Source organism: Diadema setosum, chromosome 19 (genome assembly GCF_964275005.1).
Source record: "Diadema setosum chromosome 19, eeDiaSeto1, whole genome shotgun sequence".
Classification (NCBI taxonomy): domain Eukaryota; kingdom Metazoa; phylum Echinodermata; class Echinoidea; order Diadematoida; family Diadematidae; genus Diadema; species Diadema setosum.
Genome location: NC_092703.1, coordinates 24,099,282 through 24,113,262, shown reverse-complemented (window position 1 = coordinate 24,113,262; position 13,981 = coordinate 24,099,282). Strand labels below are relative to the sequence as shown.

General features: G+C 39.6%; 1 protein-coding gene across 1 annotated transcript in view; it reads left to right on the top strand.

Moving 5' to 3' along the window:
* LOC140242362 (DNA polymerase theta-like) overlaps positions 1 to 13,981 on the top strand; it is a 44,691-nt gene extending 30,710 nt beyond the window's left edge. The window contains exons 18-27 of the mRNA XM_072322097.1: positions 951 to 1,108; positions 2,233 to 2,386; positions 4,010 to 4,170; positions 4,792 to 4,971; positions 6,774 to 7,077; positions 7,868 to 8,137; positions 8,660 to 8,844; positions 9,711 to 9,822; positions 10,572 to 10,841; positions 11,755 to 13,981. Of these exons, the coding sequence (XP_072178198.1) occupies positions 951 to 1,108; positions 2,233 to 2,386; positions 4,010 to 4,170; positions 4,792 to 4,971; positions 6,774 to 7,077; positions 7,868 to 8,137; positions 8,660 to 8,844; positions 9,711 to 9,822; positions 10,572 to 10,841; positions 11,755 to 12,002 (2,042 nt within the window). The 3' untranslated portion in view covers positions 12,003 to 13,981. The remainder of the gene's footprint in view (positions 1 to 950; positions 1,109 to 2,232; positions 2,387 to 4,009; positions 4,171 to 4,791; positions 4,972 to 6,773; positions 7,078 to 7,867; positions 8,138 to 8,659; positions 8,845 to 9,710; positions 9,823 to 10,571; positions 10,842 to 11,754) is intronic.

Here is a 13,981-nt window from a genome sequence, read left to right as displayed (position 1 = left end):
AATTCCAAATATAAACATGATATACTGTTTAGACAGAGTATAAGTGTATCCTGTAACTGTACTTATTGTCTGAGGTTCATTCTGTATACATATGATTTTCATTACTGTCGCAACTCCTGTTTGATCTGTGGAAGCATGTCAGGAATGTAACATGTGAAAATTTCGTTGATTAGATAAATAACATATGTGCTTAGGCCCAGAAATTTATTCAGTTTCTATACTCTGATATGTAAAAACATCATAGTTGCTGTAAAAAACATATTGAATTAGATACACAAGGTCACTAGATAGAAAGTTCTGACAGTTGGAGAGTTTGATGAACTGACATAATTAATTGTATGGACTGGACACATCAATTTATGCAGTTATACTCGGAAACATACCTGTATATTGAATGCCAACAAATATAGCCAGACAGAAGGTGCAGAAAGATATGGAAATGGCTGGATTAGTACTGATAAGATATTTGTGTTTAAGTTTTGTGTACGAGGCCAGTCTTGTTTTAATCTCGAGTTACATTTCAAATTATGCTCAGTGATACAAAGTAGAAATATTTGCCAATTGTGTAGAAAAATATATTTTTTCTGGACAAGATCTATAAGCAAGGTTCCATAACCTCAAAAGACGCATTGCTTGGAGGGCAAAACGTATCACGTGTATTAAGTGCACAGCTCTCTCTCATGGTACGTATACCGCAAACCCGCCTGCCTATCATGGGACATGGGATGTACCCTGATGTGCTTGCCCTTGTGTATGGGGCCCCCCATATGCAGTTTATTGCCCCTCAGCATGGCTTGATGACGTCATTGGAACCTCGTCATTACTTTATATTACACTCATCACAGACCTGCCTGACATGTCAAGTCCACATTTCCTTGCTAGACATCGTAAGCCAGACTCTAGAAATTTCTCAGTGTGATTAGCTTGCTGTTTTCATGATTGTCCTACAGCCGACCCCAACGACAGCCTGGCCCAGCCCACTATCGCACCTGGTCTCCCCCTCAGGGAGAGACTGGGCCAGGTCAGACACGTGATGGAGATTGGCAAGATTGGAAGGGGAGCCAGGGCCCAGCGCCAGTGCAAGGTGGTGTTTGGGGCAAAACTCCAGGTGGGTGCAACATGCAGAGATGCCAGCTGTTACTTTTTACATTATATTCTACTTTTTTGTTCCAAAAATGCTTCAAGTTTTGGAAGAAACACTGTTTTTCAAGAAATTTGTAGAACTATACATGTCTTTTGCAGAAAGGTTAAAATTCTGCTTTTCCGCCAAAAAATATTCCTTTTCAGCCATCAGAATACTGCAATGCTGTGTTTGCAAGGTTTGTATCCCTGAGCACATATATAGTATGTCCAGTGGTATTAGATCTGTCTCGGTTAGGTGTGAACTTTTATCTTAGTGTAAGAGGTATCAAGCAATATGAATGTCTGTGTAATAAGAGACAAGAACTTTTTTTTTTCCGATTGCTTAAAACTTATGTCCTTTGTTCTGTAGAGGGATGCATGATAGTTTTTAAAATGCTGTCTATAGTGTAAGAGGTATCAAGCAATATGAACGTCTGTGTGATAAGAGACGAGGAGACTTTTTTTTTTTTTTTCGATTTCTTGAATCTTATGTCATTTCTGTTGTAGAGGGATACATGATATTGTACTAAAATGCCATCTTCGAGAAGAAAAATGTAAAGACATATCGTCGGTTGAGAATGATAAGGGCGTTAAGTTCTCACAAAACCCATAGTGTTCGAGACAACTTAACGCCCTTCTCATTCTCAACAGACGATATCTAGTCTTCTGCCTTTTACCTAGGTACACAGATGTATAGGTGTAGATAGGAAATTGGAAATGTGGATTTATGGGTAGTCAAAATTATTGAATTATTTTACATAGATGAGTAGATAGAAAAATAGATATATAGATAGGTAGGTAGATAGATAAGAAGATTGAAAGATAGATAGATTGTTACTAGTAGATATAAAGATAGATAGAAATATGCGAGATAGATATATAGGTAGATAGAAAGATATGTAGATCAGATATAGAGATGAATGGAGAGACAGATGTATGGATAGATAAAAGATAGGTAAATAGAAGGATAGATGGATAGAAAGAAAGAAAGATGCATATTTAGAAAGATAAATGAAATAAGAAGATATAGATACACTAGGTTTATTTAGCAATCTCAAATTTCAAAGCAATGAAAGTAACATTTCCTATTCTTTTCCACTGCCATCACAGTACAAGCTCCTCTCCCGCTCCTGTGGTTGTCTCCTCGGTGGCTCCCTAGAAGACCCCAAGGTGGCCCAGTGGCTGATTGACCCGGGGAGCAAAGAGCCCAACCTCCAGTCCCTGGTGACGCAGTACACGCCCCTGGAGACCCATCTCCTGGAAGGTAGGAAGAATACTGTAAAACGAGGAATGTTCACGTGCATTTTGATTTTGCAAATTTCACGAGAGCCAAGATTCACAAAATTTAAATGCACATGAAAGGTCTTGTCTACACTATATGCCTTGAATGTTAGAGGCAACTCGCCAAACTTACATGCCGCGAAAAAAAGTTGTCGGCTCCAGTTCGCGAAAATTTCATGCCGCGAGAATATTGTGCTTTACAGTATTTCTCAACATCACAGTCACAGAGATCACAGATTTTATATTCAGTTATCCCATGGACACTTTACATTATGCCATGCAAAGACATTTTCAAGGTCAAAAGCTCCCATTGTTCATTCCACATTCAAGATCCGCTGCTGACCGGTACGTTTCACATATCTGCTAAGATTTTTTCTTCAAATTGTGATCTTGTGGTCTTCACAGGACAGGTCACTCCACTCTGCTGTGCAGTAAATTGTCATCACATGCTATTTCAGACTGTATCCCTCATTGATTCTTGTGAAGTAAAATATTGGCAAAGTCTGGCAGTACAAACCCATTCCTAGATAGTTTTGTCTAGCTTGAGTGAAGATGGAAACGGTTCAATTTGAATTGAGAGATTACTCTAACAGTGTTTGTGTATGAACAAAGTCAGTCTGCCTTGATGCCCAGAGAAAAGCATGTGTAATAAATCTATAAAAGATACATGGGAAAATAATCTTACAAGTGCTATAATGATGAATTTCAGGATATAAGATGATAATCACATGGTTTTTGTTTCTCAGGACTGCTGTGGTAAAGCTCCCTAACTAGTATATCAAAATATTGGCTATGTCTCAACTGTGCACATGCATGCCTATAATATATTAGTATAGTGAATTAATATAGTTCTTGCATCCACTGCAAAACTAGATTGCACTTCCACCTCTTGTTGCCAAAGTGGCATGGCAGGTTGATCTGAGAATTGAATCCAAATCAAAATATGCTGCTGCCATTTCCTATCATCATTAGTATACAAATGACGCACAGGTCTGAGTGCGTCAGTCAGAATTGTGTGCATAAGGTAACTATTGAATGCTTAACCCACGAGGCGAAGCCCAGTGGCTTTAGGCTAAATTCCATAGTTACCGCATGCACACTATATTCCGACTGACGCACGAAAAGACATGTGCGTAATCTGTTTTATAGAATGGGTAATTTTCTTGCCAGAAACCATTTTTCTATCGTGTTACCCGATGACAAATTTACTGGATGCATTTCTTTTTGGCTTGCCATAGACGAGAGCCCAAAAACCATGCATCAGCTTTTACTGGACGCATGGTTTCATGCATCAGTTGTTTTAGCCAATAGGCGTCTCGTACTGAGTGCGCGAACACTAGCTTAATGCGAGAACCTTTGTTACAAGTGCGCGTACTCTTGCTACAAGTGCGCGATAACATGTTTACCACTGTGACTCAGTGTGCTGCCAGTATAAATGAACACATAGCTCTCGACCAATGAGATCGCAGGATTCTCGCTACCCATTCTATAATGATTACTATTGAAATTCAAATGAGAATAGCAACAAGACACGAGCTGCAAGAAGAGGGGTGCAAAAATCTGAATTTCAAAAGTGTTGGTTTATCATCCCATTCATGACCCATAGACCTTGGAGGCGGAGTGGGGCTCCGGGGACCGGGAGCCAGTCCCGAGATGCAGGGCTCCGGGAGGCTGAGGGCGACCACCGAAGCTGTCCTGGGCCTCTGCCTCATGGACGCGATGAAGACACAACTTGAAGAGCTGTCTCTGTGGAAGACATTTGAAGAGGTACGCTTTTTGCATGAAACAGGTTGCTATGCCCTTATGATTCCCCCATTTCACTGGCCCAAGGCAAATGCCATGGACTCTTGAGCCTATATTTTATTTTATCATGCTGACCCCTTTCATCTTAGGACTCTTCATGCTGTTCCTGTGTGTTGTTGTTTATATTTTCAGTCACCACAAGCTATGATTTAGGTATATCTCGTGCTAACACTGAAGCACTTACTCTCAGTGATGGTAATCAGCATATGCAGTCTTTTGATTTTCAACTATTAAAAACAGGGCATGCTTTCAAGTCTTTAGATGTGCAGTTTTCAAGCTTCTTTTTTTTTTGTGCCTGTAGGATATCATAGCAGATGTTGTAATTCCATGCAATGAAATTTGGCTTGTCTGTTTCTTCTGCTCCACTCCCTTTGTACCCAACAACTTTACCATTGTTAAACTATCCAATCAGTATCTGTATCTTTAATACCATAAAAGTTGGAGATGCCGTCAGAAATGACTCTGGCACGAGTGGAAATGAACAGGATTAGGGTGGACAGTGGGCAATTCTGTTGTAGTGAAATTATTCCGTCAAAGTTAGCAGTATACTAATCATCAGTATCTGTATCTCTAATGCTGAAATAGGTGGAGATGCCATCGATCGTGACCCTGGCCCGAGTGGAGCTGAACGGGATCGGGGTGGACGGGGCGGAGTGCGAAACCCAGAAGGCCATCATGCAGGCCAAGCTGGGTAGCCTGGAGGAGAGAGCCTACCAGCTGGCTGGCCACTGCTTCTCCCTTACCTCACCTGAAGACATCGCTCAGGTAATGCCCACTTCTGTCCCCACTCGGGAGACTGCATGGTGGACTTCTGTAAAGCAAGATTTTTGCAGCATGAAATTTTTGCAAATAGGAGACAATAATCTTTTTCGCAGCATGAAATTTTTTGCAAATTGGAGACAACCTTTTTCATTGCATTAAATTTTTGCAAATTCGAGACAACTGCTTTTTTTGTGGCATGAAATTTTTGTGAATTGTCACTAGCATTCAAGGCATGTAGTGTAGACAAGAGCTTTCGCGTGCATGCTGATTCTGCAAATCTTGGCTCTTGTGAAATTTGCAAAATTAAAGCGCACATGAATATTCCTCATTTTACAGTACAGGGCCGGCGGAGCGTTTTCAAAAGTGTGGTGGCCCACTTCCGGGTTTCATGAGCTAACAAGCAAAAAAAAAAAAAAAAAAAAAAAAAAAAAAAAAGGGCCTCAGCTCATTCTCTCCCCTTCCATTTCAGGGTGTTTTCATTTGTCAAGCGAAAAAAAAAGGTCTTCAGAGAAAAAACATAACCTTACCACCGCCATACCTCAAGATCTCTATCTATTTCTATTCTAGTGCCACTTACTTTAAACTTCCGGGTTAAAAAAAAGTGCGGGGGCCCAAAGTGATGACACCTTATGTATTCCTTTGTATGGTGCACAAAAAGTGTGGGGGCCCGAGCCCCCACAGCTCCGCCGGCCATGCAGTAAACTATCCAACGATCATAATAATGATAATGTGAGCACTTGTAATGTGCTGGTATCTATCGTGAATAGATGCTGCCGGCGCAAAGACAGGCAAAAAGGAATATCCATGAAGAGAGATATGAGAAGAATGAATTTAGGAAAATATTACAAAAATGCTTGTCCAAATAGCCACGTTTTGAGTGAAATTTTAAAGTTACTAAGAGAGGACAGGTTACAAATGTCTTGTGGGAGTTTAGTCCATAGGAATTAATGCATCAATATCTGAGGCTATTCAAGATGTACACTGTATGAGCTAGCCCATGCTTACTGGCAATGCAATTTAGCTCTACCGATACATCTGTCTTTTGTTAGTGATATTAGTCATTTAGCAGTGATTAACAGATAGTTGTCAGTGACAGAACCTTGGGTTGGAAGATTTTCTTAGGTGTTTCCTAGTCATCTGAAAAAAAAAAAAATTGGAATAAAAAATGGAAAAGAGTATCAAAAGATGTAGATGTATTGCACATATTTACATATTCATTTGCCCTCATATACACTGTAAGTAAAAAGTGATGGTCAGGGTACATTAAGCCAACACCAATCAGTATGCATTTGCATTGCCAAGGTCCTTTAAAGGTCCAGTTTACCTTTGGGAGCAGTGATTTCAAAAATTTTCAAGATATCATATTTGATGCATATGTGTAGGTCTGTTGTATCATAAAACATCCTACCATATGAAATATTTGCAGTAAAACCTAAAATATAAGGAGATATCAGGGTTTTTCTCAATAAACCGTAACTGTATATGGTTTAGTCTGGAAAATTTTTTATTATAACCATTGTTCACATTTTGTGTATTTAACAACACTTAACATCGATTATACGGATTCAAATTTTGACAGTGGTTGTTTCTATCCCTAACTCACATTTTAGAACTATTTCATAGCACTAATGCTTTCATCTGCAAATGGTAAATTATGCCTTTAATCAATGAATCGCCGCTTAAAAATTCCAGCTTAGACTTAGATTTCACTTAATTTTGTAGCATTCCTTTCACCAAGTAGAGTATAGATAGGCTTGCTACAGGTGCTGAGATATGTGAATATGTTTTAATTTTGTCCCCTCCAGGTTCTGTACACTGAATTGAAACTGCCACCCAACGGAGATGCCGCGGCTGCCCCCTTGCCTGGCCCGGCCCGCCGAACACTGGGGGCGAGAGGGCGCCCCCGCTTGGCCAAGCATTTCAGCACGTCCAAGGAGGCGCTGGAGAAGCTCCGGCCGCTGCACCCGCTGCCCGACGTCATCCTCGAGTTCCGCCGCATCTCGGCGGCGGTGGCCAAGGTCGTCTTCCCACTACAGAAGGAGAAGGTTCCCCATGAGAGACTGAAGATGGACCGTGTCTACACCGTCTACCAGACACACACAGCAACAGGTGCTTTCTTATCTCCTTTTACAGTTTTATAAAAATATGCTTTCTCATCTCTTTTTAGTGTTTTGAATTTAACAATTTTATAAAGAGATACTTTGTCATCTCTTTTTACAGTTGTCTGAATCTTACAGTTTTGTAAAGATATACTTTCTCATTTCTTTATACAGTGTTATGAATTTTACAGTTTTATAAAGAGATACTATTTCATCTCCTTTTAAAGTTATTTAAATTTGACAGTTTTATAAAAATATATTTTCTCATCTCCCTTTACAGTTTCATAAATTTACAGTTTGAAAAAAGATAGATACATTCCCATCTCTTTTAACAGTTTTATAAAGATATACTTTCTCATCTCCTGTTTTAGCTTTATAAATTTGGAGATGAGAGATTTAGCATTAGATGTTGATGGATATCTTTTCAGATACAAACAGCAATGTAGAAATGATCAGAAAAAGACAGACCAAGTTTAACCACTGAAGAGATCTGTGAAACATGAAAGACAAGTTGCCATGAAAATTGAAAATAACTGTATCATTGGACATGTAAAGTTTTAAATAGCAAAACTCAAAAGATAACAGTAACTAGAACTTTCCGGAAAGATATTTATCAGTTGTCTCCCTCTGCACAAATGTTGATGTATATACTGTATTAACAAACTTTTCGGTAAAAGAAACCAGTGGGACTCAAAACTGTCATCAACTGCTCTCCAAGCAGCGACACTAGAATTTTCATGCTTCTCTGTGCTACACTTTTTGTAAGTAATGATCAATTAAAATGATGCTGTGTCATGTAGGACGTGTCGCGACCTTTGAACCCAACATCCAAGCCATTCCAAAGGAGTTCGACATCCACATGCCGTCAGTGATCGAAGAGAGCCCGCCAGGAGTTGGGGCCCTTCCAAACAGACAGTACTCTGGTGCCGCAGCTTGCATGCGTAGGGGCAAGCATGGGCGGATGAAGGGTGGAGCATATACTCCAGTCACCGGAGCGGGGAGTTTGGCATCCAAAGCTCCGGGTCCAAAGTTTGCTGTCAGCATCAGACAAGTTTTCTGCCCATTTCCAGGTGGGGATGTTATACACATTGCATAGCCCCATGTACTGAAATAATGCTGGCTCATGAGGAAGGTTGCTCTAGTTTCTCATTTTCATTATCAAGGTACTTTTTTACAAACCCTCTGCAGCACATCTATACTATAAAATCATACCTTCATTTTTGCGTCTTTTTTAAATACCTTCAGCCCACTAACCTGTATGAATGGAATGTTTTGATATCTAATACACAATGAGTATTGGTGGTATTATGCTTGTAATTCAGGATGTAACAGTGTGAGATCTGCACAAGATTATAATAATTCAAATATTTTTGGAATAGTTCTAATTAATGACAAAACTTAGAAGCACTGTTTCTATGTGGGACATTCCCCAATGTGACACAAAGGGGATCATCCATGTAATGCCAATTGTATTGTCGATTGAAGCTCAGTTTTATATGTCTGTCCACTCCATGCAAAATATGACTGTTCTCCAGATTCTTTTGAGCCACATCAGATCATGAACTCCCTCTCTCTGTCTCAATATTGTTCAGGTGGTTTAATGCTGGCGGCAGACTACTCCCAGCTGGAGCTGAGGTTGCTGGCCCACCTGGCCGACGACCAGGCCCTGATCGCCATCCTCAACGGCGGCGGTGATGTCTTCAAGCAGATAGCTGCCAAGTGGAGGAAGGCAGACATTGGCGACGTTACACCGGAGCAGAGACAGCAGGCCAAGCAGGTTAGTGGTCATCACTGGTCAACCACAGTCCCAGTCCGCCCCGCCCCCCGGCTGAAGTAGCACCATCTTGTAAAGTACCATATCTTATTCATCATGGTTTTTATCCCCTTTTCTACATGCTCTCTTGCACTCATCCATTTCCTCCTGTCATTTTTTTTTTTTTATTAAAGGAATAAGAAAAGTTAAGGGTTGAATATTTGTTTTGCAAACATAGCAAAATTTTGCTTGGTGGAAGAATGATGTCTCCCAATATCATGTATTAAATCTTTTGATAATACACGTCTGACTTTTTAAAAACAAAGCCCATTGTCACTTGAGAATAAGCTCCCTTTTGTACCGAGAATAAGAGATTAATTTTTTTTACAAGTCCAAATGAATTCATGTGAAATCAATTTTTTTATTCCGCTTCAAACCATCATAAAAAAGTTTCGAGTTGTATTATTTTGAGGAAAGGTCTGAATTACCTACTTCTACCATAAACCAGCTTATGAAAGGAATCTAATTTTCAGGGCTGCAAAAGGGATACATAACCTTTAAAGAATAAGAATGATTTCTGGACATGAAAAGTCACATGATGAATGACATCATTCAATACATTGTTATCAATGCATTCCTCCACTTTGAAAGTCCTGAGTACAAATACAGTTGTAAATAGATGCAAGATAATTCAAGAAAGACAAGTCCATCTTCATACGAACCTAAATACATATTCATATGTAACTCTGAAGTAAGGTTAGTGTATTCCATAAACAGAGAATGTACCATTATCAGTTTATCCATATTTCATACATCCGTATGCATTTTGTAATGTGAGCTCAATAATACTTTGCTAGTGAAATGACACTCTTCTGTGTTATGGCCCACAGATCTGCTACGGGATGGTTTATGGCATCGGAGCCAAAGCCCTGGGGGAGCAGCTCGGAGTGTGCGAGGAAGACGCAGCGGCTTTTATGGAGTCCTTTAAGGGCCAGTACAAAGGTCAGACAATAGCGCCCTCTTGATACAGCAATGAAATAATAGCACGAAATATGATGCCCAGCATGTGTTTCACCACGTGTACACTATCACTGTCAGCCTAAACTGTGATGCAATGTTTGGCGTGGTTATTTGCTGATGTGACTCTCAGCATGTGAAAAGGTCACCAGCCAAGGGTCAGAACCAATGAAGGCATGATACTGCAAAAGTGGTTATTTTCACACAAGTTATTTTTTGCGCTTGGCAAGGTTAGATGAATTTTGCATGTTTTTGATTTCGCTGAATCAATGCATTGATTAGTGGAACACATATGACTTGCAAAAATATTAGCATGTTTTTATTCTCATGCTGGTTTCTAGTTGCACTAAATGTGCAAAAATTTCCACTATTACAGTTAGTAGGCATTTTATTCAAAATGTAGATTTTATTTGTGTCCATTGCTTGACAATATTACAGACAGACAGAGACATGATTATTACAAAATATGTTTTGTTTGTATTTGGGTTTTTTTTTTTTTGCTCATTTTTGCTCCTAATATTAGGCTGTGAGAAGAAATAAAAAGGGCATATGTGGCATGTATACTTCAACAAAATTATTGAACAGAATGTGCTTCCCAGATCAAGTATGGACCTTCAGTGTCATTGATGATAACAACATCTTTGCAACTGGGGCCTTAAGATTCTCTTATTTTTCTCAGTTAATGTCTCAATTAATGGTAATTATTTTTTGTTTCTCCTCCTGATCACCCAAAGGTATGAAGAATTACCTGCTGAATGTGGTCAAGCAGTGCAAGGAGAAAGGTTACGTCCAGACGCTGACGGGCCGGAGGCGATACCTCCCGTCCATCAACCACGCAAACCCCGGTGCCCGGAGCCAGGCCGAGAGGCAGGCGGTCAACACCACCGTCCAGGGCTCCGCCGCTGACCTGGTGAAGACGGCCATGGTCAAGATTGACTGCAGGCTGGCCGTCGAGTTTCCAGACACCCAGAGGAGTCACAGGCATCGCTCAGATGAACAGCTTGGTGAGTGCAGCAAAAATCTAACTTTCTTCTGAGACTACAAAAAGCCCCTTTATAGTACATAGTGAAGAAAAAAAAAAAGCCAACCTTCATTGTACTTCTACTAACCTGATGAAGTGGTCCACCAACACCAAAAAATGGGCGAAAGATGATGACCCCTCGTGGTTTGCCCCGGTTGACTAGCAGTAATCAGCAAAGAGTGATCAATCAGGTGCATTGTGCCATACACAAAAAAAAAAAATGATGATTGACTGTGTCCTTATTTGTGCAGCTGCAATCTTCTGCAGTTGTGATCAAAACAATTGTACAGTCAACTCCCATTATAACGAAGTCCTTGGGACCAGCAGTTTCCTATCGTTGTATGGAAATTTTGCTATAACTGAACAAATGAACAATCGAGAATAATATAGAGCTGATAATGTTGGGGCCTGAATTTTTGCTTCCTTGTAACCTGAATTTCGCTATAACCGTGTTTGTTACAACGGGAGTGCACTGTAAAACTGTACGAACTCTGTTGCTCAGTAGCAATCATTCCCTCATTAAAAAAAAACCATCACTGCGCATAGAAGGGTCTGAATGTTAAATGTGTTCTAAAAGAAACTGCTTTGGCTATTAAGTAGATATTGACACCAGACCATCTATTCTGAGTTTCCAGGTTCGTGTCCCCTTTCAGCAGTTGTGCTCCTTCCAAGGCATTTGTAGTCCCGCTGAGCAGACCTCAAGGCTGTCAGTCCCACTGTTGATTGCTTAAAATCACTCATCGCTTCCTCAGCTACATAGAACAAATTATCAATTAAGTGCAATTCAAGAAAAGATGGCACTTCCATTTAGCTGACAATACTGCAGCACTCTTGTATTGCGTCTTGCCAGGAAGCCACTGACGTCTAATCCGATCTTTTTGTCTCTCTTCCCGAAGGGCTCGTCCCAAATCGCCGCAAGAGCCGACGACTGCAGACTGCCGCCACCACCGCCGCCCCCTCTGGGGCCTTCCTGGTGCTGCAGCTACACGATGAGCTCATCTATGAGGTGCGGAGGGAGGATGTCCATCAGGTGGCACAGCTGATTAAAGCGGAAATGGAAGGCGCCCTCGCACTATCCGTCAGGCTGCCAGTCAAGGTCAAAGTGGGACCAACATGGGGTACATTGGAAGACATGGACCTCTGATGAATTGCTTTCAGTGAAATTGTGCCTTGGTTTCTACTCCCCCCCCCCCCCTCCTTTTTTTTTAATCATATTTGGTTATAATGACTGGTTAAATATAGCCAAAACATAGCAGAGAAGTCAATAGCTCACATCATGAGGTTTTGTTATCAGAGATGTCTGGTAAATGTATTCACAAAGATATTGTGCAATTTCACATAGATTTCTGTAGTTGATTATACCGTACTTGTAGTTTTCTGCATGAGCTGTGCAGTGCTATTCATACCCACAGCTTGGTGTCGCTTTTGAAAGCCCACAGCATTGTGTGAAATTGTGTTTTTTGGTCACTATGGATGCGCTCCATGATTACACATACCACAACACACAAGCAGAATACTTTGCATAGGTATCGAAGATAGTGTTCTTGCAAGTGTTGCTGATTGAGAACGTTGGATATTTTGTATGTCTGGAAATGCATGCATACCTTTTATTTCTTCAAACTCACAAAGACTTTGCAAAACCTTTTTGGGACCAGAGACAAATTCTGTGAACTCGCACACTGCATATTGGCACATACAATGAAAGATTGACTCTTGTTTGCTCAGTCAATAGTCAAACATTACCTGATGAATGTAAATAGCAAGCATGCTTCTAGAATGTTCTACCATCATTTTGATCTTAAAGTTAGGAAGGGGAGATTGTGCTAGAATGAATTGTATCACATGAATTGAGGAACTAGCACTCCCATCAATCATGTCTACGTTTACAACTCCACAATTAATGAACTGTTTTGCAAATTCAGATGTACTATTATAATTCATATGCACATATAGTTTACCTTATCCAACTGTAAATGGAGGGAGAAATATTCTGTAATCCAATACAATTATTGCACTCAGAAAACAATTTTCATACAATTGCTGTCTCCTAGGAAAGGGTCTATTCTTGCTTTATTTTCTAGAATACATATTATTCAAGACAATAGGGGCTGGTACCTACTGTGTATTGAACTGTATTGTATCTATTGACTGTATTATTTTGTAAATAGGAAATCTAATTTTGCGAATATTTTATGAAGTTGCATTTGTGCATCATGAATAGAATGAACTTACTTGTCTTGCAACAATGCATTTTATGATGCTTTGATAAGTTTTGTAGATGTAAGGTGAAAAATTACCATCTGTGTTTCTTGAAAAAAAAATGTGAATCAAATTTTCTCCTAATTGCATTTTTGAATATGATCATATTTTACTATTCAGAGTGCCTTTACTCAGGGGAAACTTCTATATTGTGTATATTCAAAGCAATTCTATTGTCCATGAATTTCTGTTGTAATTGCTATGAACAATACAGTAATAAGAAAAAAATAGTGTTCTTCATATCATATCACACTGAAAAACATTAGTTCAAAAATGCAATGTATGGGGTGGTATGTTGTTATCCTGATGGGTATCTGTTCAGCTGTGCATGTAGTTGTAATTGCTGACTTGTGTTTTAAATGGAGAATCTAAAGATGCCACTTTTTTTTACAAAAATAAATGAGGACAGCTGAGAAATACTGTAATAGTGGATATTTTTGTGTGTGTTAATTTTTCGCGCTCAGAAGAGTTTCGCATGTTTATAATTCCGCGGAATCAAGGCAGCAGCTACTGGAACATATGGCGAATTAAAATATTCATGTGCTTTTATTTTCGCGCTAGTTTTTGGTTCCACAAAATGTGCATAACTTTTTACACAATGAAAATGTCCACTTTTAATACAAGCTACTACAGATCAATTAGAAGATGGTGGATAATAAGAAATAAGAAATATCACAGCCCAATGGACAAGGATGGTTATGACTGAGACTGACGTACATATGAATAGCCATTTGAACTTGATATTGGTAAACACTTTAAATAAAGACAGAAATAAAACAAGTGTAGGAAGCTGCGATATCAACATTTACAGTATTTATTCTGGTCAACGATGTCAATAAATAAGACACAATATGATGGAATGAA